Here is an 18,395-nt window from a genome sequence, read left to right as displayed (position 1 = left end):
TCTCTCTCTCTCTATACATACATAAAAGGTGACCTATGAGAAAGATAAATCACACAGCACCAAGTGTGAACCATCTGACAAGAGAAGCAATGCATCATAAAATTACATAATCACCCTGGCTTGAAGGAATTCCGGTCACAAAACAGGTAATCCCATGACAGGCAAGAAAAAACTCTCACAGCTCCAAAAATCCAAAACGAATAAGAGAAGGAAAACTGATGGGCTGGAGTAAATGAAAAGATTTGTAAACATATGAACTGTGTGTTGTGGATGTGCTCTGCTCAGCTCCACAGGCAATGAGCCAAAGGGGATTCATGGGACTTGTACAGTAAGTGCCATGCCAATATTTTAAATTAGAACTTTATCTCTGTCAAGCTGATAATATTGTCCAAGGTCTTTTATACCGTAGGTCCAGTACAAGAATGACAGCTTCAGGTTTTACACCCTGAAGAGGTCAGTAGATTAAAGGTTACTGAGAAAGGAATAAGCTTTCACTTAAAAAATAGGGGGAGGGGGATGAGGCAAATCTACATAAATATGATACATCAAAAAAAAAAATCCTCCCTTCTCTACTCCCTTCCATCCATCTGTCGTGCAATTCTTTTCTTTTTTTTGCCTCATCTAGATTGTAGGAGCCAAGGGTTAGGCTGATCAGTCCTGGTGAGTGATTACCATAGTTGCTCACTTAAGTGGCACTGCATAAAGAACAAACCCCAACCTTCCCTTAGATTTATACCCTTATGGGTCAAAACCAGTTGGAGCACCTATCTTACTTGACCACCAGGTATCTATTGGTTGGCCATATGGCTTCTACTCAATGCACTAAAGTACAGTAAACACTTTCCTGGATTACAAGAAACCATATAGTTTGTTGCTCCATGTAATGCCACCTCTGAAAGTTGTACTACAGCACGTGAGTGCCTGGTGGTGGTGACCATCATCCACTCACGATATACTCGTGCCTATTTCTTCCTAACATGACTCTACACTGAATGACAAGCCTAATGATTTCCTGTAACCCAGAAATCCATTTCCAGTATTGGGTGGTAGCCATAGAACCAAATAATGGGATGATGTGAAGCCTACTATGGTGCCCATTAACTGGGTGGAGAAACACAAATACAGTATCTTCCCATGAACCAAACCCATCCTCTTCCCTATGTCTCACTGTGACAAGGTGCTGTCCATCGCAAGGAAACACTGGTTCACTGAACAGGATGGCCCTGCAGAGGCAATTGCTTGCTTGCAGGTGATGGGTCTGATCAATCAGAAAGACCAAGGTTACTCAACTATTATTACTACTACTACTACTACATAAAACTAACACCATGCTTCCTCTTAAGGAATCCTTACCCCCCTCTTTTATAATTATTTTTAAAAAGTTGTACTTACATGATAACTCGGGATTGGGAGGTGACCTTCTTGACTACAGTAGAGGGCCGGCCAAGGGGGTCCTGCGTACGCTCCACCACCAACCGCTCTCCAGTCTTGCCCTCCACTGCACGCCGCCCAGCAAAATCATCACCTAAATCACATAGAACCCCATTACTGTACAAGACAACTCTATTCCTAAACGATTCATTTGTAGGTCAGTCATACTTCACTCGAATCTTAGACGTGAATGACTATGTCTTATTGAAAATCTTATTTTAAAAAATAAGAGAATGCATTATAAAATAGCTTTGTGATGAATCATTACATACAACAAAACTGTAGTGTCAATTGACATTTGCATACTTTGTGATGAATACAGTAATTCATCATATAACATGCTTTCACTTAACAGGCTTTTTACTATAAAACTGTTAATCAACACAGGATCACTTTTCACAGAACATGCTATTATGTGCATTCACTAAAAAATGGTCACAGTGCTTATAAAAGACTAGGTCTGATACAACTCACTCCAGCTACAGCTCTCCATATATCACTATTGTATTTCTTTAACTTACTTAAGGACTTCAACATTTAGCAGACATACACCCAGTCACAACATAAAATCCACCTTGATAATTATTTGCAGTCCTGAATGTGAATTTCAATTATCTGACTATAATTTTTCTAACTGGACCACAAATTTCACTTAACATGATTTTCACTTAACACAGTAGTTTTTAAGAACACATCCATGGTGTTAAGTGAGAATTTGCTGTATGCAATAGTAATAAGAGCCTAAGTTTGGCAGCATGTAAATTTATTTATTAATGAGAAGTCAGGGAGTCTTATAAAAGGTTACAGTAGAAACAACTTCACAATCACTGAAGTAAAATTACATCCACTGCAGAAACTGAAAGGTTAATGATCATATTATGTGGCTGTGCCCCATGCTCATCTGTATGCAAAACCGGTGAAGTGAAAGCAAATGCTGTCCTTCTGCAGTCCATCATCCTCCTTTCAGGGGATTAAGGACTAAGGGACATCTGTATAATCAAGCAACCCATATGTATCAGCATTACTGTGTGAAGGCATCCTTCTCCTTCACCTGATGGTCATGTAAAACTAAATACAGTGGGCTTGCCCATAAAGTAATTTCATAGTGCAGTTCATATACAGAATGCACAGATGTTGGTCAGGTTTATTACATTACAGAGGCAGAAAGCACATAATGTAGGAAAATGGCCCCCTGATACCAAAATACCATATGACATTTACATCCATACATGCCCCTGCCTACCATTGTGCATGGCACATGACTGCTTAGAGGTCCATTTCACACCCTCAAGTCCCTGACATCACACTCCCGCCACCCACTCGCTGCTTCCATAGAACACTGCCAATCAACATGCCTCCTTAAGCAAGCAAAGAAGACATGCAAGGTCTTCATCCAGGAACACAAAATTCAAATATTAGAAGATCTGAGACCATAGGGAAGCAGCAGCAGATTGGCAATGAACAAATCAACCATACAAATCATCTTTTAAAACAGAGATAATAGCCAAGTTCATGACATGAGGTGGTTCAGCCTCTAATGGGAGGACTTAGATTTTGGATGCATAACTAATGACAACAAAGCAGTATCTGACAATGTACACTCATCAGAAAGAAAAAGGAAGTTCCAATCGACTTGGCACACATAAAGGAGCAGTTTTATTTAGTGATGGTAGGCTGACTGAGGCAAGTTTTTCATGAATTAATAGTCAACAAGGTGGTTGTCCAACTTCATAGTGTACGGGATGGAAATGTGCAAGCGATGCTAGTGAACAAGTGAACATGACAATATGAATGAGACTGCAACATAAAAGCTTCCAGTGATTTTTAAAGGGAGTGACTGAAGACAGAGGATACACCAAGCACCAAATTCATAACATGGACAAACAAGACAGTGTCTTACGGTATCGCCAAGGTTTACCTACATCTCCAAACAACAGTGCTAAGCATGAGGATGCACAGATGACAGGTCTAGGATTTGTCATCTTCACTTTCAACCAATCAAGGAGCTACAAACTCAAGCCAGTCATCACGCAAATCACTGAGCACCCTTGCTGCTTTCACTGCCTGTGGAATGTGGCAGAGCTGAAAGTGAAGCACTGCAACCACAACCAGGTGGATAACTGGTCTGAGACAGGCATTTTGTTCCTGAGAAAAAGAGGAACTGCAAGTAGATAGTGGCTGCCAGTCAGTTTGGGATGTCCACAAGCCGACAATACCCCTGGACACTCCACCTTTCTTGAGGAACACCAGGACCAACATTCCTGAATATGAGTGATATTCTTACCATCAAGCACATCACTGTTACAACGGACAGATAATGGCATGGCAGCCACCATTAAGAAAATGTATCAATGAAATTGATCTGGATAACTCCATTCACAGAATGACAATCACCAAAAGCTGGCTGAAATTGATAAGGAAGAGGAAGCCTTCATTATTCAGATACTGATGAACCATATCCTGTGCCAAATGTTTAAAGTGAAGAGTGATCAAAACAGAGCTTGTGTTGGAAATGCAGAAAGTGATGGAGTGAGGGAAACAGTGACAGAAATTATATATCTATCTATCTATCTATAGCCCGATGCCCTAATCCCGCAAAGGGTGGCCGCAGACAAAACGCCTCCAAGTCACTCTGTCACCCACCATTTGACTCCCCTCCCCCCAACTCACCCCCCCCTCCCTCATATACCTCTCAACTCCATCCCTCCACCTCATCCTCGGTCTACCCCTCCCTCTCCCTCCCTCCACCTCACCTACATACACCCTCTTGGTCAGTCTTTCATTCTCCATTCTCTCCACATGTCCAAACCACCTCAGTGTATTTCTCCTAATCTTTTCAACCACATCCATATCTACCCCACAACGTTCCTTCACTTCTTCATTCGTCAACCTGTCCCTCCACGTCACTCCACATGCTCCTCTCAAATAACTCATTTCCACTGCTCTCACTCTTGACTTGTTCCCCTCTTGCAAGGTCCACGCCTCGCTTCCATACGTCAGGGTAGGGATCACAATACCATCATGCAGTGACTTCTTAACTTCCATACTCACCTCCCTATTTCTCATCACTGCTTTCAGTGTACCAACAACCTTTCTTCCCTGCTGTACCCTTTCACGTACTTCATCCCCCAAAGTTCCATCCTTACTCATCACACTACCCAAGTACTTGAATGCACTCACATTCTCCATATCCTCACCATCCAACCTCACTGCACACTCTGTGACTTCATTCCTCTCAAACACCATAACTTTACTTTTGTTTACATTAACTTTCAGCTTCCTCCTCCTACACACTGTCCCAAATTCATTCACCAGACCTTGCAACTCCCATTCATCTTCACTCAACAATACTGTATCATCAGCAAACTGTATATATATATATATATATATATATATATACTACACACACACACACACACATATATATAATATATATATACAGTAGGCTCGCACAGTGCGCGAGAGATTGGGCGGTCCACGACCTCGCGCACTGGGAATTCGCGTACTGGGAATACATAATCTTATGGGAATAATTACATATGGGCGGTATCCCCTCATACCTGGACATTATTTGGCCCTTAGAGACATATTAAAGGTCATATTTTTCAGACATTGTACTAAAGCTATAGCTACAATAACAAAAACATGGGTAGTCATCTTAACAACAGTAGACAACAGGCCTGATGACCTTAAATAACAGGGGTTCCGAGGCACGGCAACACTTACAGCGCCGCATTCCCCACCGCACCAACACTTCCCTCCACAGACTCCTCTTGAGCACCTTCCCCAGGACCATCCATGTCATTCACATCAGCCATAAACCCTTCAAAGTCCAATGCTGACACTTCTGACATTGCATCCTCTTCATCCTCAACAGGAACAGGAGCAGTAGAATGCCCGGGAATTTCTGCGCATCAACATGACGACGTGTGACGTGCTGTGTGAGGGGTGGTCGCGCACTAATAGAAAATGGCATTTTTGAGCCACTCCTTGCCTCTGCCTCGCATTCTGTGCGGTAAACTCACGCATTCAAGGGTTTTTGGTTATGAATTTTGGTCACTCGTGCACAATGCGAATCGCGCACTGTGATGACGCGCACTGTGCGAACATACTGTATATATATATATATATATATATATATATATATATATATATATATCTATATCATCATCATCATCATCATCATCCAGTCCTACTTCACCCCAGGAGGAGCATAGGAGCCCAGGGCTAGGCAAGATGGTCCTGACATTATTTAAGATGAGAGTGGCCAGCTTCACTCATCCCTGAATGGCATCACATGAGCAATAATCCCCAACCACCCCTTGGATATAAACCTTCACCGGCTCAATCCGATTGGAGCGCCTTAATTACCCACTAAACCAACAGGCGCCATAATTTGGTTATATGGTTACCACCCAGCGTAGTAAATAGTTTCCTGGTGTACAAGAATCCATTTGGCTTGTTACTCAGTGTAGAGTCACCCACAGACAGAAAGAAGAGGAAAGAATGAAGGAACAAAAGACACAAGAGGAAGTGTAAAGTCACCCGTAGGCAGAAGGAAGAGGAAAGAATGAAGGAAAGAAAGACAGAATATATATATATATATATATATATATATACAGTAAAACCTCGATATAACGGACTTCAATAGACCACAATTAGTTTTTATCGGAATCGAGGAGCTACCAGCCTAAATTCTTATATATTGGAAAACATCCGATAAAGCCAGAAGCAGTCCGGACTGCCTGACCACTTCAGCTATGTTCACCACAATAAGGTAAATAAAACACTTGTTTATCAGTGTGTAGTACAGTATTAATATATGTATTATTTTGATTATTGTGGTGAATGTATAATACAGTACAGTACTGCAATGGTAGTGAAACCTGTTTAAAAATCGTTGGTGCGATCCAGACTAATGGCTGATATAATTGAAAAAGACTGGGTTAGCAGGGGGAAGTCTGGATGTCGCTTTTTCACTTTTATCGTAATTTTCCTTTTTTGGAATGCTTTTGGCCCCAATTAGTCTTTTATAGTGAGGTTTTACTGTGTGTGTGTGTGTGTGTATATATATAATATATATACACGAGGTGCTACCCAAAAGTTCCAGTAATTTGAACAGAGGGAGCCAACCGTTTGCAGTATTGCCTTTTGCCACTAGGAGTCAGCAGCACCCTTTGTGCGCCAGTGTGGCCCTGGCCATATCTGTAAGAGGACATGTTGTTGAGCTATGCTTACTATTGTAATGTGGTGTGTAGGTGGTTTGGCAGTTTTGCAACGGCACAGCAGTATCAGATCGATGCTGATTGTTTACTTCGATATCCAAGGGACTGCTCACAAGGAATTCATCCCATCTGGTCAATCTGTCAGCAGAAAGTTGTACTGCGAAGTTTTGAAGCGTCTGAGGGAGAGCATCCGCTGCAAACGTCCAGAACAGTAAAAGAACAAGGACTGGGTCCTGCATCATGACAACGTCCCCACCCACACATCAACTGTTGTCCAGCAGTTCCTGGTGTCCACTAACACAGTAGTCATTCCCCACCCACCCTATTTGTCTGACCTTGCCCCCGGCGACTTTTTCCTGTTTCCCAAGCTGAAATTATGACTGAAAGGGAGTCGACGACTGGATTGAGATACAGACAGAATCGCAGGAGGTGCTCAAGACCATCACACCTGAAGCCTTTCAGGGATGCATGGACTCATGGAAAAAATGCTGGGACCACTGTATACATGCCCATGGGGACTACTTCAGAGGCGACAGTGAGAACTAGGAGGTAAGGTAACTTATTTTCCTACAATATTCAAATTACTGGAACTTTTGGGTAGCACCTCGTATATACTGTATATTGATTCGTTCATCATCCAGTCCTACATTGCCCCATGAAACTCACAGAAGCCCGGGGCTAAGCAAGTTGGTCCTGACATTAAAGATGATAGTGACCAGCTTCACTCATCCCTGAGTGGCATTACGTGAGCAATAAACCCCAACCATCCCTTGGATATGAACCTTCACTGGCTCAATCTGACTGGAGCGCCATAATTGCCCACTAAACCACCAGGCGCCAAAATTTGATTAAATGGTTACCACCCAGCTTAGTAAATGGTTTCCTGGTGTACAGGAAACCAACTGGTTTGTCACTCAGTGTAGAGTCACCAACAAGCAGAAGGGAGAGGAAATAATGAGGGAAAGCAAGACAGAGGAGGAAGTGTAAAGTCATCTGTAGGCAGAAGGACGAGGAAAGAACGAAGGAAAGAAAGACAGAAGAGGATGGATTGGAAAAAAGGATTGAAGAGAGAAAAGGGCAGACACCCGAGAGCAGCACTACATCGAGTGAGTGGATGGTAAGCGCCCCCACTATATATATATATCTATTCTATCTATCTATTGCCAGATGCCATAATCCCGTAAGGGGTGGCCATTTGACTTTTAGTTATTCGTTTTATGGGGAGGGGCACTAACCCTCCACCAACCCACTTGACATGCAGGAAGCACGTATGGTTTGGTTATATGGTTACCACCCAGCATTGTAACTGGTTGCTTGGCTTACAGGAAACCATTTGGCTAGTCACTCAATGTAAAGCCACCTGTAACGGAAAGAAAAGCAATAAGAAGTGACAGGAAAGATGGGAGAAATAGGAAGAGAGGAGGACAGGCACAGAAAAAGAATGAAAAAGGCTAAGATATATATATATATATATATATATACAGTAATCACTCTAATATCCGGACGCCCAATAACCGAACATCCCCACTAACCGAACCTTATCGTCCTGGGATCAAACATTCCCAAAATGGTCCGAAAATCCAAAAAAATTGGAAAAAAAACCGATTTTTTGCCGTCCGTAATTTGAATCCGCGCGCGCCCGCGTGAGAGCATTGTTTTGGTTCGTCATTCCTCCGACGTCCGATAGAGCGCCGCTGCATCCTCCCCACTTCCCGCCTGTCTCTCACCGCGACTGGACCTGCGCTCTTCGTAATGGCTGCCCACGTGCTCGCTTTTGTGGTGGTGCCGTACTTGCTGCAAGGCCTCCTGCTGCTCTCTGCCCTACTCTTAGTGTGTGTGATGATGGCCCCGCCTCCTGAGAAAAGGAAGAGAGTGGTGTTGACTCTGGAGAAGAAACGGGAGATATTGGAGAAGGTTGATGCGGGTTGGTCTTCCTCTCGCATTCTCCGCGAGTTCAACCTGGCCCGGTCGACTTTGTTTGATATCAAGCGTTCCCGAGACAAGCTCATGCAGTACACGGCTGACTTCTCGTCGAGAAGCAAGCATACGTGGAGAGGAAGGTTATGTTTACTCCCAAGTATGCAGAGATCGACCGCTCCACGTTGATTTGGTATCGACAGCAACGTGCAGCTGGTGTGATGGGTACGTGGAACGGAGCTGAAGGCTGCTGCTGAGAAGTTTGCAAGGCTTCACGACGCCCTAGACTTCCAAGGCATCCGAGGGTTGGCTCTTCGCGTTCCAAGTTGCGACATGGCCTTACTAACCGTAAAGCACATGGCGAAGCATTGGACGCTAACGAGGATGGAGGTGGGACGAGTTTCGGCACAAGGTGAAAGGCTTGATCGACAGGGAGGGCCTCACTCTCGGTCAAGTCTATAACGCTGACGAAACTGGCCTATTCTATCGCTCGGTGCCATGAACACTCTCGCCGATGAGACGGAGAAGCGTGTACCTGGCCGCAAGCTTTCTAAGGAACGGATATCTGCTTTGTGTTGTGCCAATGCTAACGGCATGCACCGGCTTAAGCCCGTTATTGTTGGCCGTGCAAAGCAGCCTCGGTGCCTTCGTGGGGTGATGGATGTCCTTCCTGTCGTATGGTACCATTCTTTGAAAGCATGGTTCACAGCTGTGATTTTCAAAGACTGGTTTCACCATCACTTAAATCAAGGAGGTCATACATTACCAGACGAAGACACTGGGAATTCCTCGCGACCAGGTAAAGGCTCTCCTTCTCCTCGACAATGCACCTGCCCACCCGTGCGACAAGGACTTGGTTGCTGAGAATGGCCGTATTAGGTGCATGTTTCTGCCACCTAATACGACTGCTCTCATTCAACCAATGGACCAAGGAGTGATCGTGGCAACAAAGCGCCTGTACCGTCGGAAGTTCCTGGACGAGGTGATGGTGGTTCTCGGGGACGAGGACGAGCGCAGGGAAGGACGTGACACTCGAGGCAAGCGGACTTTGGAAAACCTTCGCCGCTACAACATCAAGTCTGCGCTGTACAACTGGGCTAGTGCATGGAAGGAAGTCCCTGTGAAAACTCTTGAAAATGGTTGGTCTCGTCTGCTTCTCGGAACAGATGTGGAGTACGATTTCCTAGGGTTTGACGTGGATGACTTCCATGCACAGCTGCGTACGCACGGCGACGATGTTGATGTGGACGATGTTCGTGAGTGGTTGGACGACGAGGCGATCCTGGGTATCAGACGTTGTCTGATATCGGGAATCGCGTCGTCTTCGGTTGCTGGTGTCAGTCCCGAACTTGAAGATTCCGACGACGAAGGCGATGATGATGCAGACTCCGCCCAGCAGGACACTACTCCAGCCATCCCAAGCTGAGCGCACTCCGGGAACATCTAGAGTTCGTCCTAGACTACCTGGAACACCCGGACTGCGACAGGGAGATGGGGCCCTTGGGACTCGTGGAGGAAGTGCGTGCTTTCCGGCAGCGCATCATCAATCGCCAGAATCGTCGGTCCTTGCGTCAGTCAACGATTGACAGTTTTTTCAGGCCCGTGACCCCAGCTGTGCCAAGCCCTGGTTCCACTCCGTTGCCCTCCCCAAGACAGGCCCTCATGCTCCGAGCCACAGCCCAGCACATCAGCTACAGTGGAGTCACCGCTCGACGTGAGTTTGCGGCTGTCTTCAGAGTCTTCTGTAGTCGGTACGCCATCACCACTACCCACCGATGCACCCCTTGGACGCCTGCCAGTGATACTCTCGGGCTCTGACAGTGAATAAACAGCAAGAACTTCTCCACTAGACCACACGGGAATTTTGAGTGTTGTGCAGTGAAAAAAACGGTGTGTTGTGTTAAGGTTTTCAAGTTGGGAGAAAAGACTAAGTAGAAAAGAAATTTAACGTAACTAACCTTCTTTGTTTTGGCTTTGGAAACTTAAAAAAACTTGGGAAAAGTTAATGTGCAACACTTAAATTTAATGGAACATTATTTGGACTAAAGTGAACACTGTGAAAAGAACGGACTTCTGTGTGTTAGTGACTAAGTTCAGTGCAAGACTTCAGGAAGAGTGTAGTGCAAGTGCTTCAGGAAATCGTTCTTACTGTCAGAGTCCGAGAGGAGGCGGTTATTCATCGAGGTGGCCAGGGACTTGCTGTAAGTAGCCAAAATGTTTCATGTTGTACTATTTTCCATACTATATTTACCAGAATGTTTCATATTGTATTTTTTCCCATACTATACTTACCAGAAAGTGTCATACTGTACTTCTTTCCATACTAAACTTACCTCATGCATGTGCAGTAGGAATGGGTTTTTCAGAGTTCGGTTAGGTTCGGTTAGGTTAGGTTCGGTTAGAGTCCATAAGTACCAGAATGTTTATTAATGTATGAACATACTTCTAAACCCACATTTTATGTGTCTATTGCATTTATTTCAGTCATTTATGTGCCTTATTGGTGTGATTTGGGTGTTAAATAGGTGCTATGCATGTCCGGAGGGAGTTGTATAGGTGTTTCTCTGTGTTAGGGTCCGTAAGTACAAGTCCATAAGCTGGGGCCCAATATCCGGACAAAACCAATATCCGAACCTACCGATGGCTCTATTGATCCGGATATTGGAGTGATTACTGTATATATATATATATATATATATATATATATATTGCCAGACGCCATAATCCCTTACGGGGTGGCCATTTGACTCTGAGTTATTTGTTTTACAGGGAGGGGCACTACCCCTCCACCAACCCACTTGACATGTAGACAGCACGTATGATTTGGTTATATGGTTACCACCCAGTGTTGTAAATGGTTTCTTGGCTTACAGGAAACCATTTGGCTCGTCACTCAATGTAAAGCCACCTGTAACGGAAAGAAAAGCAATAAGAAGTGACAGGAAAGATGGGAGAAACAGGAAGAGAGGAGGACAGGCACAGAAAAGGAATGAAAAAGGCTAAAGAAGATATATATATATATATATATATATATATATATATAAAAGTGAGTTTTACGCCAGGTTCCCCTTTTTTGGATAAGGGCTAAGGCATTGCCTCTGGGTAGAGGACTTGGGTTTGGAGCGTGTAGCATTTTATGACCGGATGCCCTTCCTGATGTCTACCAATGACCCTTGGGTGGATTTGATCCTCCGACCCTTCAGTCAGAGCGAAGCACTCTAACCCACTGAGCCACGGCTGCTACTTATATATATATATATATATATATATATATATATATATGAGATGTGGAAACCAGGATTCAATGAATCAGAGTGCATGCTGTCAACTGAGGAGTAAATTGTTCAGTCCTATCCAAGGGCCATTGGTTGACAACAGGAAAGGCATCCAGCTGTAATGATACACATTCAAGCAAAAGCATTTTACATGGAGGCAGTGCCTTAGCCCATCAAAGAGGGAAGTGCATGGCATAATGCAGTGTCTGGAGACAAACAGACACACTGAGAAAGAAAAATACATGGATTTTAAAAGCTGAACAGGTTTATTGACCAAAGGGTGAAAGATGAGAATGCTTACAGGTTACAATCATATAAAGATAAAAGGTATGAAAATGGTGGTGAAAAGAGTATATAGGATTGACTTTAAGGTCAGGAGGTGGTGTAAGTGAGTATGGGGGAGGCGGTGGCCGAATCGGTAGAGAGGCGGCCTGTAGTCCTAATGGACCCAGGATCGAATCTCGGCTGGGGCAGAGAACAGTTTAAGGATTTGAATTTCCTAAAAGCAGACTTTCCTGATCTACCAGATGACCCGCCGACATGTTGTAAAAATACCCCCACTAATACCAATACACCAATCCTGTATGAGACAGCCCTAGCATGTATTCAATATGGATGGTGGGTGTTAGCGCTGAAGTGGTGACATGTGGAGGTGTAGGAGGACTACTGGGCCTTGGGATAGGTCACTGCCCCCAAGAAATAGGCCCTGAAGCCTTGGCCCAGTCGGACACACACACACACACACACAAAAAATACATGCTGAGGAAGTACTACAGCTAAGAACAACTGAAATGAATGATGACGTATGCAGTAAGCACTACAAACCCCCCCCCCTCTAGTTTTTTTTTTTTTTTATCTAGGTAGTTGACAAAAAAATGAATGAAGATGTATGCAGTAAGCTCTTTGCTCCCCCCCTCCCCTTTTTTTTTTTTTTATCTAGGTAGTTGACAAAAACAGTCACTATCCCCAAATATGTATGATCACATTTTTGTGATCATACATATTTTGTTGTTGGTTAACCACAGACTGTCTGGCTGAGAAGACCACAGATATGCAACAGCCCATATGTGGTCATTACATGGGTTCAGTCCCAAAACCATTTATGTTTTGTCTGCATCTTTGTGTACCTGTAAGGTGGAGCAAAAATTTTATTATTATTATTATTATTTTTTTTTTTTTTTACATAATTAGTGAGTGGATGACTGTAACTGATTGGGCACTTAGTTCAATTTTGTCTTCCTATTCCTATTTATGAATTGGCCCTTGGTGATAATGGTAATCAGTAATTTAGGTTCTGGTTACTCACAAACTACACAAAGAATGTTACAGCTGGCAATGAACTCACCTGTGGGAATGCCTCATACACATTATAAAAAGCTACTGTACTGAACTGCCTCACCTCCTATCACTTCAACTGAGGTAGTAGTCTTATTATTGATGCCCTGTGTGGTGTACGTCGTGGCACCACCACAATCACTGACAGAGTGTGTCACATAGCGCTCTCCATCTGTTGATGTTTTCATGCGGCGCGAGACTCCATCATCTTGGCTCACCAGCACTCCTTCCTCTCCATGCACGCTTTCACCACACTCAGTGCTGTTTTTACCATCCTTAGCTGCACCTGAATAAACACGAAGCTGTAACTATGCTTCTACTTTCTCTTATGCACTGGAAACATGTAACTGATATCAAGTTCTTCTGTGGCATACCTTAATAACTGGATATACTTTGGGGGGAAGTGGTAGCTGAATGAATACAGAAATGTTTTATGTAACCAGTTCCTTACAAAGGTCACACACTCTAGTTCCTGAGGTCCAGCAGTCCTACATGTAACAGATGGCACCACACACTATTGATTCTCACCACTCCAGTGCTTAACCATACTCTTCATGCTGTGTGCTAAGGCTATCTCATTTAGGACCTTTTTTGTTTTTCTCCCCCCCCACCACCCCCACCCCCAGCTGATGAATCAAATGGAGTATCAGGTAAGACTGTTATTATGCCCCAGCTGGAGATCAACATCCTGCCTTTTATATCACTGATCCACTGCTCTACAATTGGTCCACAATCCCCCCCTACTGACTACTTGATTGCAAGATCAGTTTCTGGCTATTACAGGGAACAGTTTAAGAATGGATATCAACAAACCTTAACATAGGCAGTGGTGCAGCTTGAGTGCAGCCATCAGGTGGGAAAAAATGGACAAGGTATTACACTGTAAAGGATTGATAAGGCATATATTGAGTTGCACATGACGAAGGGTTGACACCTCCCTCCCCACCCCTTTCAACTTGGTAGTCATCATAATGACTACCAGTTGTAGCTGAAGTGGAAAAGAATAAAGTGTTTGCTTGTGAAGCAGAGCCTGGAATGACTGATGCAAGAAAGAATGAATGGCCCATTTCTCTGAGAATGCTGCATGATTTCTACTTTCAAGCTTTCTCATTTTCTGGATTCCACTTCACCTCATCTCATACATGGAATGATGATGATAACTCTGAAAAACTGCATAATTAGGAGCTGACCACTATGGCTGACATAAATGGGCTAAGACTGAGCAGATGTCTCTGTGAAATGAATATCAATGCCCTTCCACTCAAGTGGAATATGTAGATATGATATTTTATACAGTAATTTACTGATAACAAATATGTATACAGAACCAGGCACTTATTACCAATTCTCTTTCTCCTTCTCTGTCATTTACTTCCCTTCCTATAATACTTGTCTCCCAGCTTGTCCTCTGCATTCAAGACCTTCCTATTTTTGCCTAGTGCCATGTGAACCAACCTGATGTGGAGGTCTCCTTAGTCTCTGTGAGGAGCTCACCACCACCAGACAGCCTGCGAGAACCACGTCGAACCACTCGCCGAACCACACTTTTGGCTGTTCGTTGTCCTCCTCTCACTTCTTCCTCGCTCTCGTGGCAGAATCGCTGACCTTCCTGTGACACAATGCACAGCACCTCAATATTTTTGAAGGATGTCTGCTTAAACAAAATGCTGTATAATACTCTACATTTCATACCCTCTATTATGTTCTATGGATGAACCAACAGGAGTCAGTCAATTAAAAATAAAAGTTATGCAGGGAAACTGCAGAGAAATCAGAATAAAGATTATGGTTAACTATAAACCATCACATTTCCTGCAAGCAGTAAAGACACCAAAAACCATTTTTTCACTACTCTCCTAATGGAAATACTGTCGTAGCTTCAACTTACCACGATCTGTGTGTGTGTGTGTGTGTTCTTACCTAATTGTATCTTTACAGGAATGAGTCAAGCTTGTACTGTCCGGTGTCTTAAACTATTTTCATCATACATCTTAAATTTATGAATTGTTTTGGCACAGTGCACACACTATTTCATTCGGTATTATATTCCACTGATCAACTGCCCTATTTGGGAAACTAAATTTCCTTACGTCTTTGTCGTCTTTTTAGGCAGTTTTTTGCAGTGTCCTCTTGCTGATGCTTCCCCATAGGTTATATATTCACTTATGTCTATTTTCTCCTTCCCTGATATGCATTTATATAGCATAATCATGTCTTCTCTTTTCCCTCTCTCCTGAAGTGTTGCCAGATTCAGTTTTTCTAATCTTTCTTCGTAGCTTAGATCCCTTTAGCTTGGTACCCATCTTGTAGCAGCCCTTTGAACTCTTTCAATCTTATCTATGTGTTTTTTGAGATGAGGATTCCAGACTACTGATGCATACGCCAGGGTTGGTCTGATGAATGATTTTATTATCTTTTTCAGTATGTCTTCATTTATGTATGTGAATGCTATTCTCACACTTGTAAGCAGTATATACATGTTTCTGGTAGGTGGGGGGCGCTCACCATCCACTCACTTGATGTAGTGCTGCTGTTGGGTGTCTGCCCTTTCCTCTCCTCCATCCTTCTTTCCTTCATTATTTCCTCTTCCTTCTGCCTGTCAGTGAGTCTACACTGAGTGACAAGCCAAATGGTTTCCTGTACACCAAGAAACCATTTACTACACTGGGTGGTAACCATATAACCAAATTTTGGTGCCTGGTGGTTTTAATGGGTAATTATGGCGCTCCAATCGGATTGAGCCGGTGAAGGTTTATATCCAAGGGGTGGTTGGGGCTGATTGCTCTTGTAATGCCACTCAGGGATGAGTGAGGGTGGTCACTCTCATCTTAAATGTCGGGACCAGCTACCTAGCCCCGGGCTCCTACGCTCATGGGGCAGTGTAGGATTGGATGATGGATGGATGGATGGATGAATGTATACATGTTCTGTACCTTGTCACTAATGTGGTCAGCCAGAGATAGTCTGTTATTGATAAACACACCTAGGTCCTTCTCTCTTTCTGATATGTCTAGGGTTTTAGTTCCAAACTTATAATCCCAATCTGGTCTCTTCCCACTTTCACCAAACTTGATTACATGACACTTGTCCACACTGAATTCCATTTGCCATGTATTACTCCACTCATGAAGTTTATTTAATTCTTCTTGTAGCTCTTTACAAGTGTCTGTGTTAGTAATTCTCCTTTGTATTTTTGCATCATCAGCAAACATATTTAGATAGCTTTCATTTCCAGTGTTACTATCTTTTTCATTGATATACACTAAAAAACATAATTGGCACCAGCATTGAGCCCTGTGGAACTCTACAAGTCACTTCCCTCCATGATGAGTAATTTCCCCTTGGTACTGTTCTCATTTCCCTTTTTCTGAGAAAATCTTGCATCAAACAGTACAGTTTGCCTCAGATTCCTCCTTGATGGTACAGTTTCCATAAAAGTCTTTGGTGCTGTACTCGGCCAAATACTTTCTTGAAATCCAGACAGATACTGTCCACCCACCCTTCTCTCTTCTGTACTGTTTCTGCAACTCTGTCATAGTAATTTAATAGATTAGTAACACATGATTTTCCCTTTCTGAAACTAAATTGCCTTTCTGTTATCATATTGTGTTCTTTTAGATGGTTTACCCAAACTTTTCTTGTCAGCTTTTCCAGTATCTTACTTACAACACTGGTTAGTGATACTGGTCGGTAGCTGAGTGGATTTTGTCTATGCCCTTTCCTGAATAAGGGAGCAATGTTTGATTCTTCCAAATATCAGGTAGTTTATCTTGACCCAAGGATTCCTTGAATATTAAAGATAATGGTCTACTTAACTCCTTTGAACATTCATGTAGCTCCCAACATGAAATTTTGTCAGGACCATTTGATTTTCCTTTGTCTAATTAACTTAACTCCTCCTGTATTTCTTTTTCTGATATTTGTATATCTGGTAATGTGTGTGTGTGTGGGGGGGGGGGCAATCTATCCATCTATCTATATACGTACAATAGTTTCTCTATCTGGACTAGACTGAGTCATATACTGATGTATGAAGTGAAATTTGGATTTTGAAAGATCCCATATTGTAAATCAAGTGTGAAAGGAATGGAAATAAGTTATGAAGGAGAAGCATGTGGGGTTATGTGGAGAAACAGACTGACAAATGAAGAAGCTCTGAAATGTTATGGTGTTGATCTGGATGTGATAAAACATGTTAGAAGTACAATACCTTGAGATGGTTTGACCATGTAAAGTGAAAATGGTGGATATAAAAAAAATTGACTACGAGAAAGCATATGAAAAAGGCGGAGGAAGAGATGGAGTGATGGAGATGAGGATGAGGTGGAAAAATGTAATGGAGGTCTACTGATGTGGGATGGAGAGAGGGTCACCTGACAGCAATTAACAGGGCAACATAGAAGCATTTTGTTTAAGGCCATACCCTCGCAGATTAAGGCATCTGGCTATGGATATACAGATAGACATATTTCACTAACCCTCTATGGATAATTATGATTCCTTCTCTTCTCTGCTTGAAGTATGAAGTTTTTGCAAAAGGATCATAATAAAACTTGAATGAAAGAACAAAAGTGTCAGACGCATGGAAAAACAACCTTAGTATTAACAGGAAAAGTCATGACTTTAACAGGAGTGTAAGATGCAACAGGGCTTCCAATGAAAATACAGGTGAAAATTATGAAATACAATTCTACAAGGTGAAGACACTTTACAGCAAAGTGCAATTCTGGAAGGTGAAAATACTTCTGCTAAACAATTATGAGAAAGCTATGGCTTTTCTTTCCTACAGTACAGCTTATTACAGAAGACGAAGCAGACAATAAACAGCTACTGGAAAGAACTGTGATGTCTTTGGCATTCTTTATCACCTTTTTCACAAGCTTTCCTTGGACAGAGGTCCCTGCTGCCCAATTCTCTAGTGCCTGAGAAGCATTAGCTTTGAAGTTCCTTTCCTTTCTTGTTTTCCCACTATTGGTACGAACAATCTGCCGTGCCTGTATCAAATACAAAATTAAGATAATTAATTTGATGTACAGGATTCTGAAAAACTAGGCCATGATTGATGTTCATTCACTAGTGCAGTGCTGTGCATATACAGTAAACTCTCAATTATCCGTCGTTGCAATATCCAGCCCAATGCAATATCTGACACTGCTGGCTTGGCTCTATTAAAGCAACATCCAGCAAAATTATGCAACATCTGGTGCTGAAA

The 18,395-nt window shown here is 42.9% G+C and overlaps 1 protein-coding gene across 1 annotated transcript in view; it reads right to left on the bottom strand.

Annotated features, from left to right (window-relative positions):
- Positions 1-18,395, bottom strand: part of LOC145404980 (uncharacterized) — a 65,563-nt gene that overhangs the window by 5,078 nt on the left and 42,090 nt on the right. The window contains exons 12-15 of the mRNA XM_080276483.1: positions 18,052-18,177; positions 14,639-14,792; positions 13,248-13,469; positions 1,393-1,525 (exon numbers count right to left, since the gene is read on the bottom strand). Coding sequence (XP_080132609.1) covers positions 1,393-1,525; positions 13,248-13,469; positions 14,639-14,792; positions 18,052-18,177 — 635 coding nt within the window. The remainder of the gene's footprint in view (positions 1-1,392; positions 1,526-13,247; positions 13,470-14,638; positions 14,793-18,051; positions 18,178-18,395) is intronic.

This window comes from Coenobita brevimanus, chromosome 65 (genome assembly GCF_032717465.1).
Source record: "Coenobita brevimanus isolate Jiangsu-jjx chromosome 65, ASM3271746v2, whole genome shotgun sequence".
Classification (NCBI taxonomy): Eukaryota; Metazoa; Arthropoda; class Malacostraca; order Decapoda; family Coenobitidae; genus Coenobita; species Coenobita brevimanus.
The sequence above is the reverse complement of the archived record's forward strand: the minus strand, read 5'-3'. Positions and strand labels throughout refer to the sequence as shown.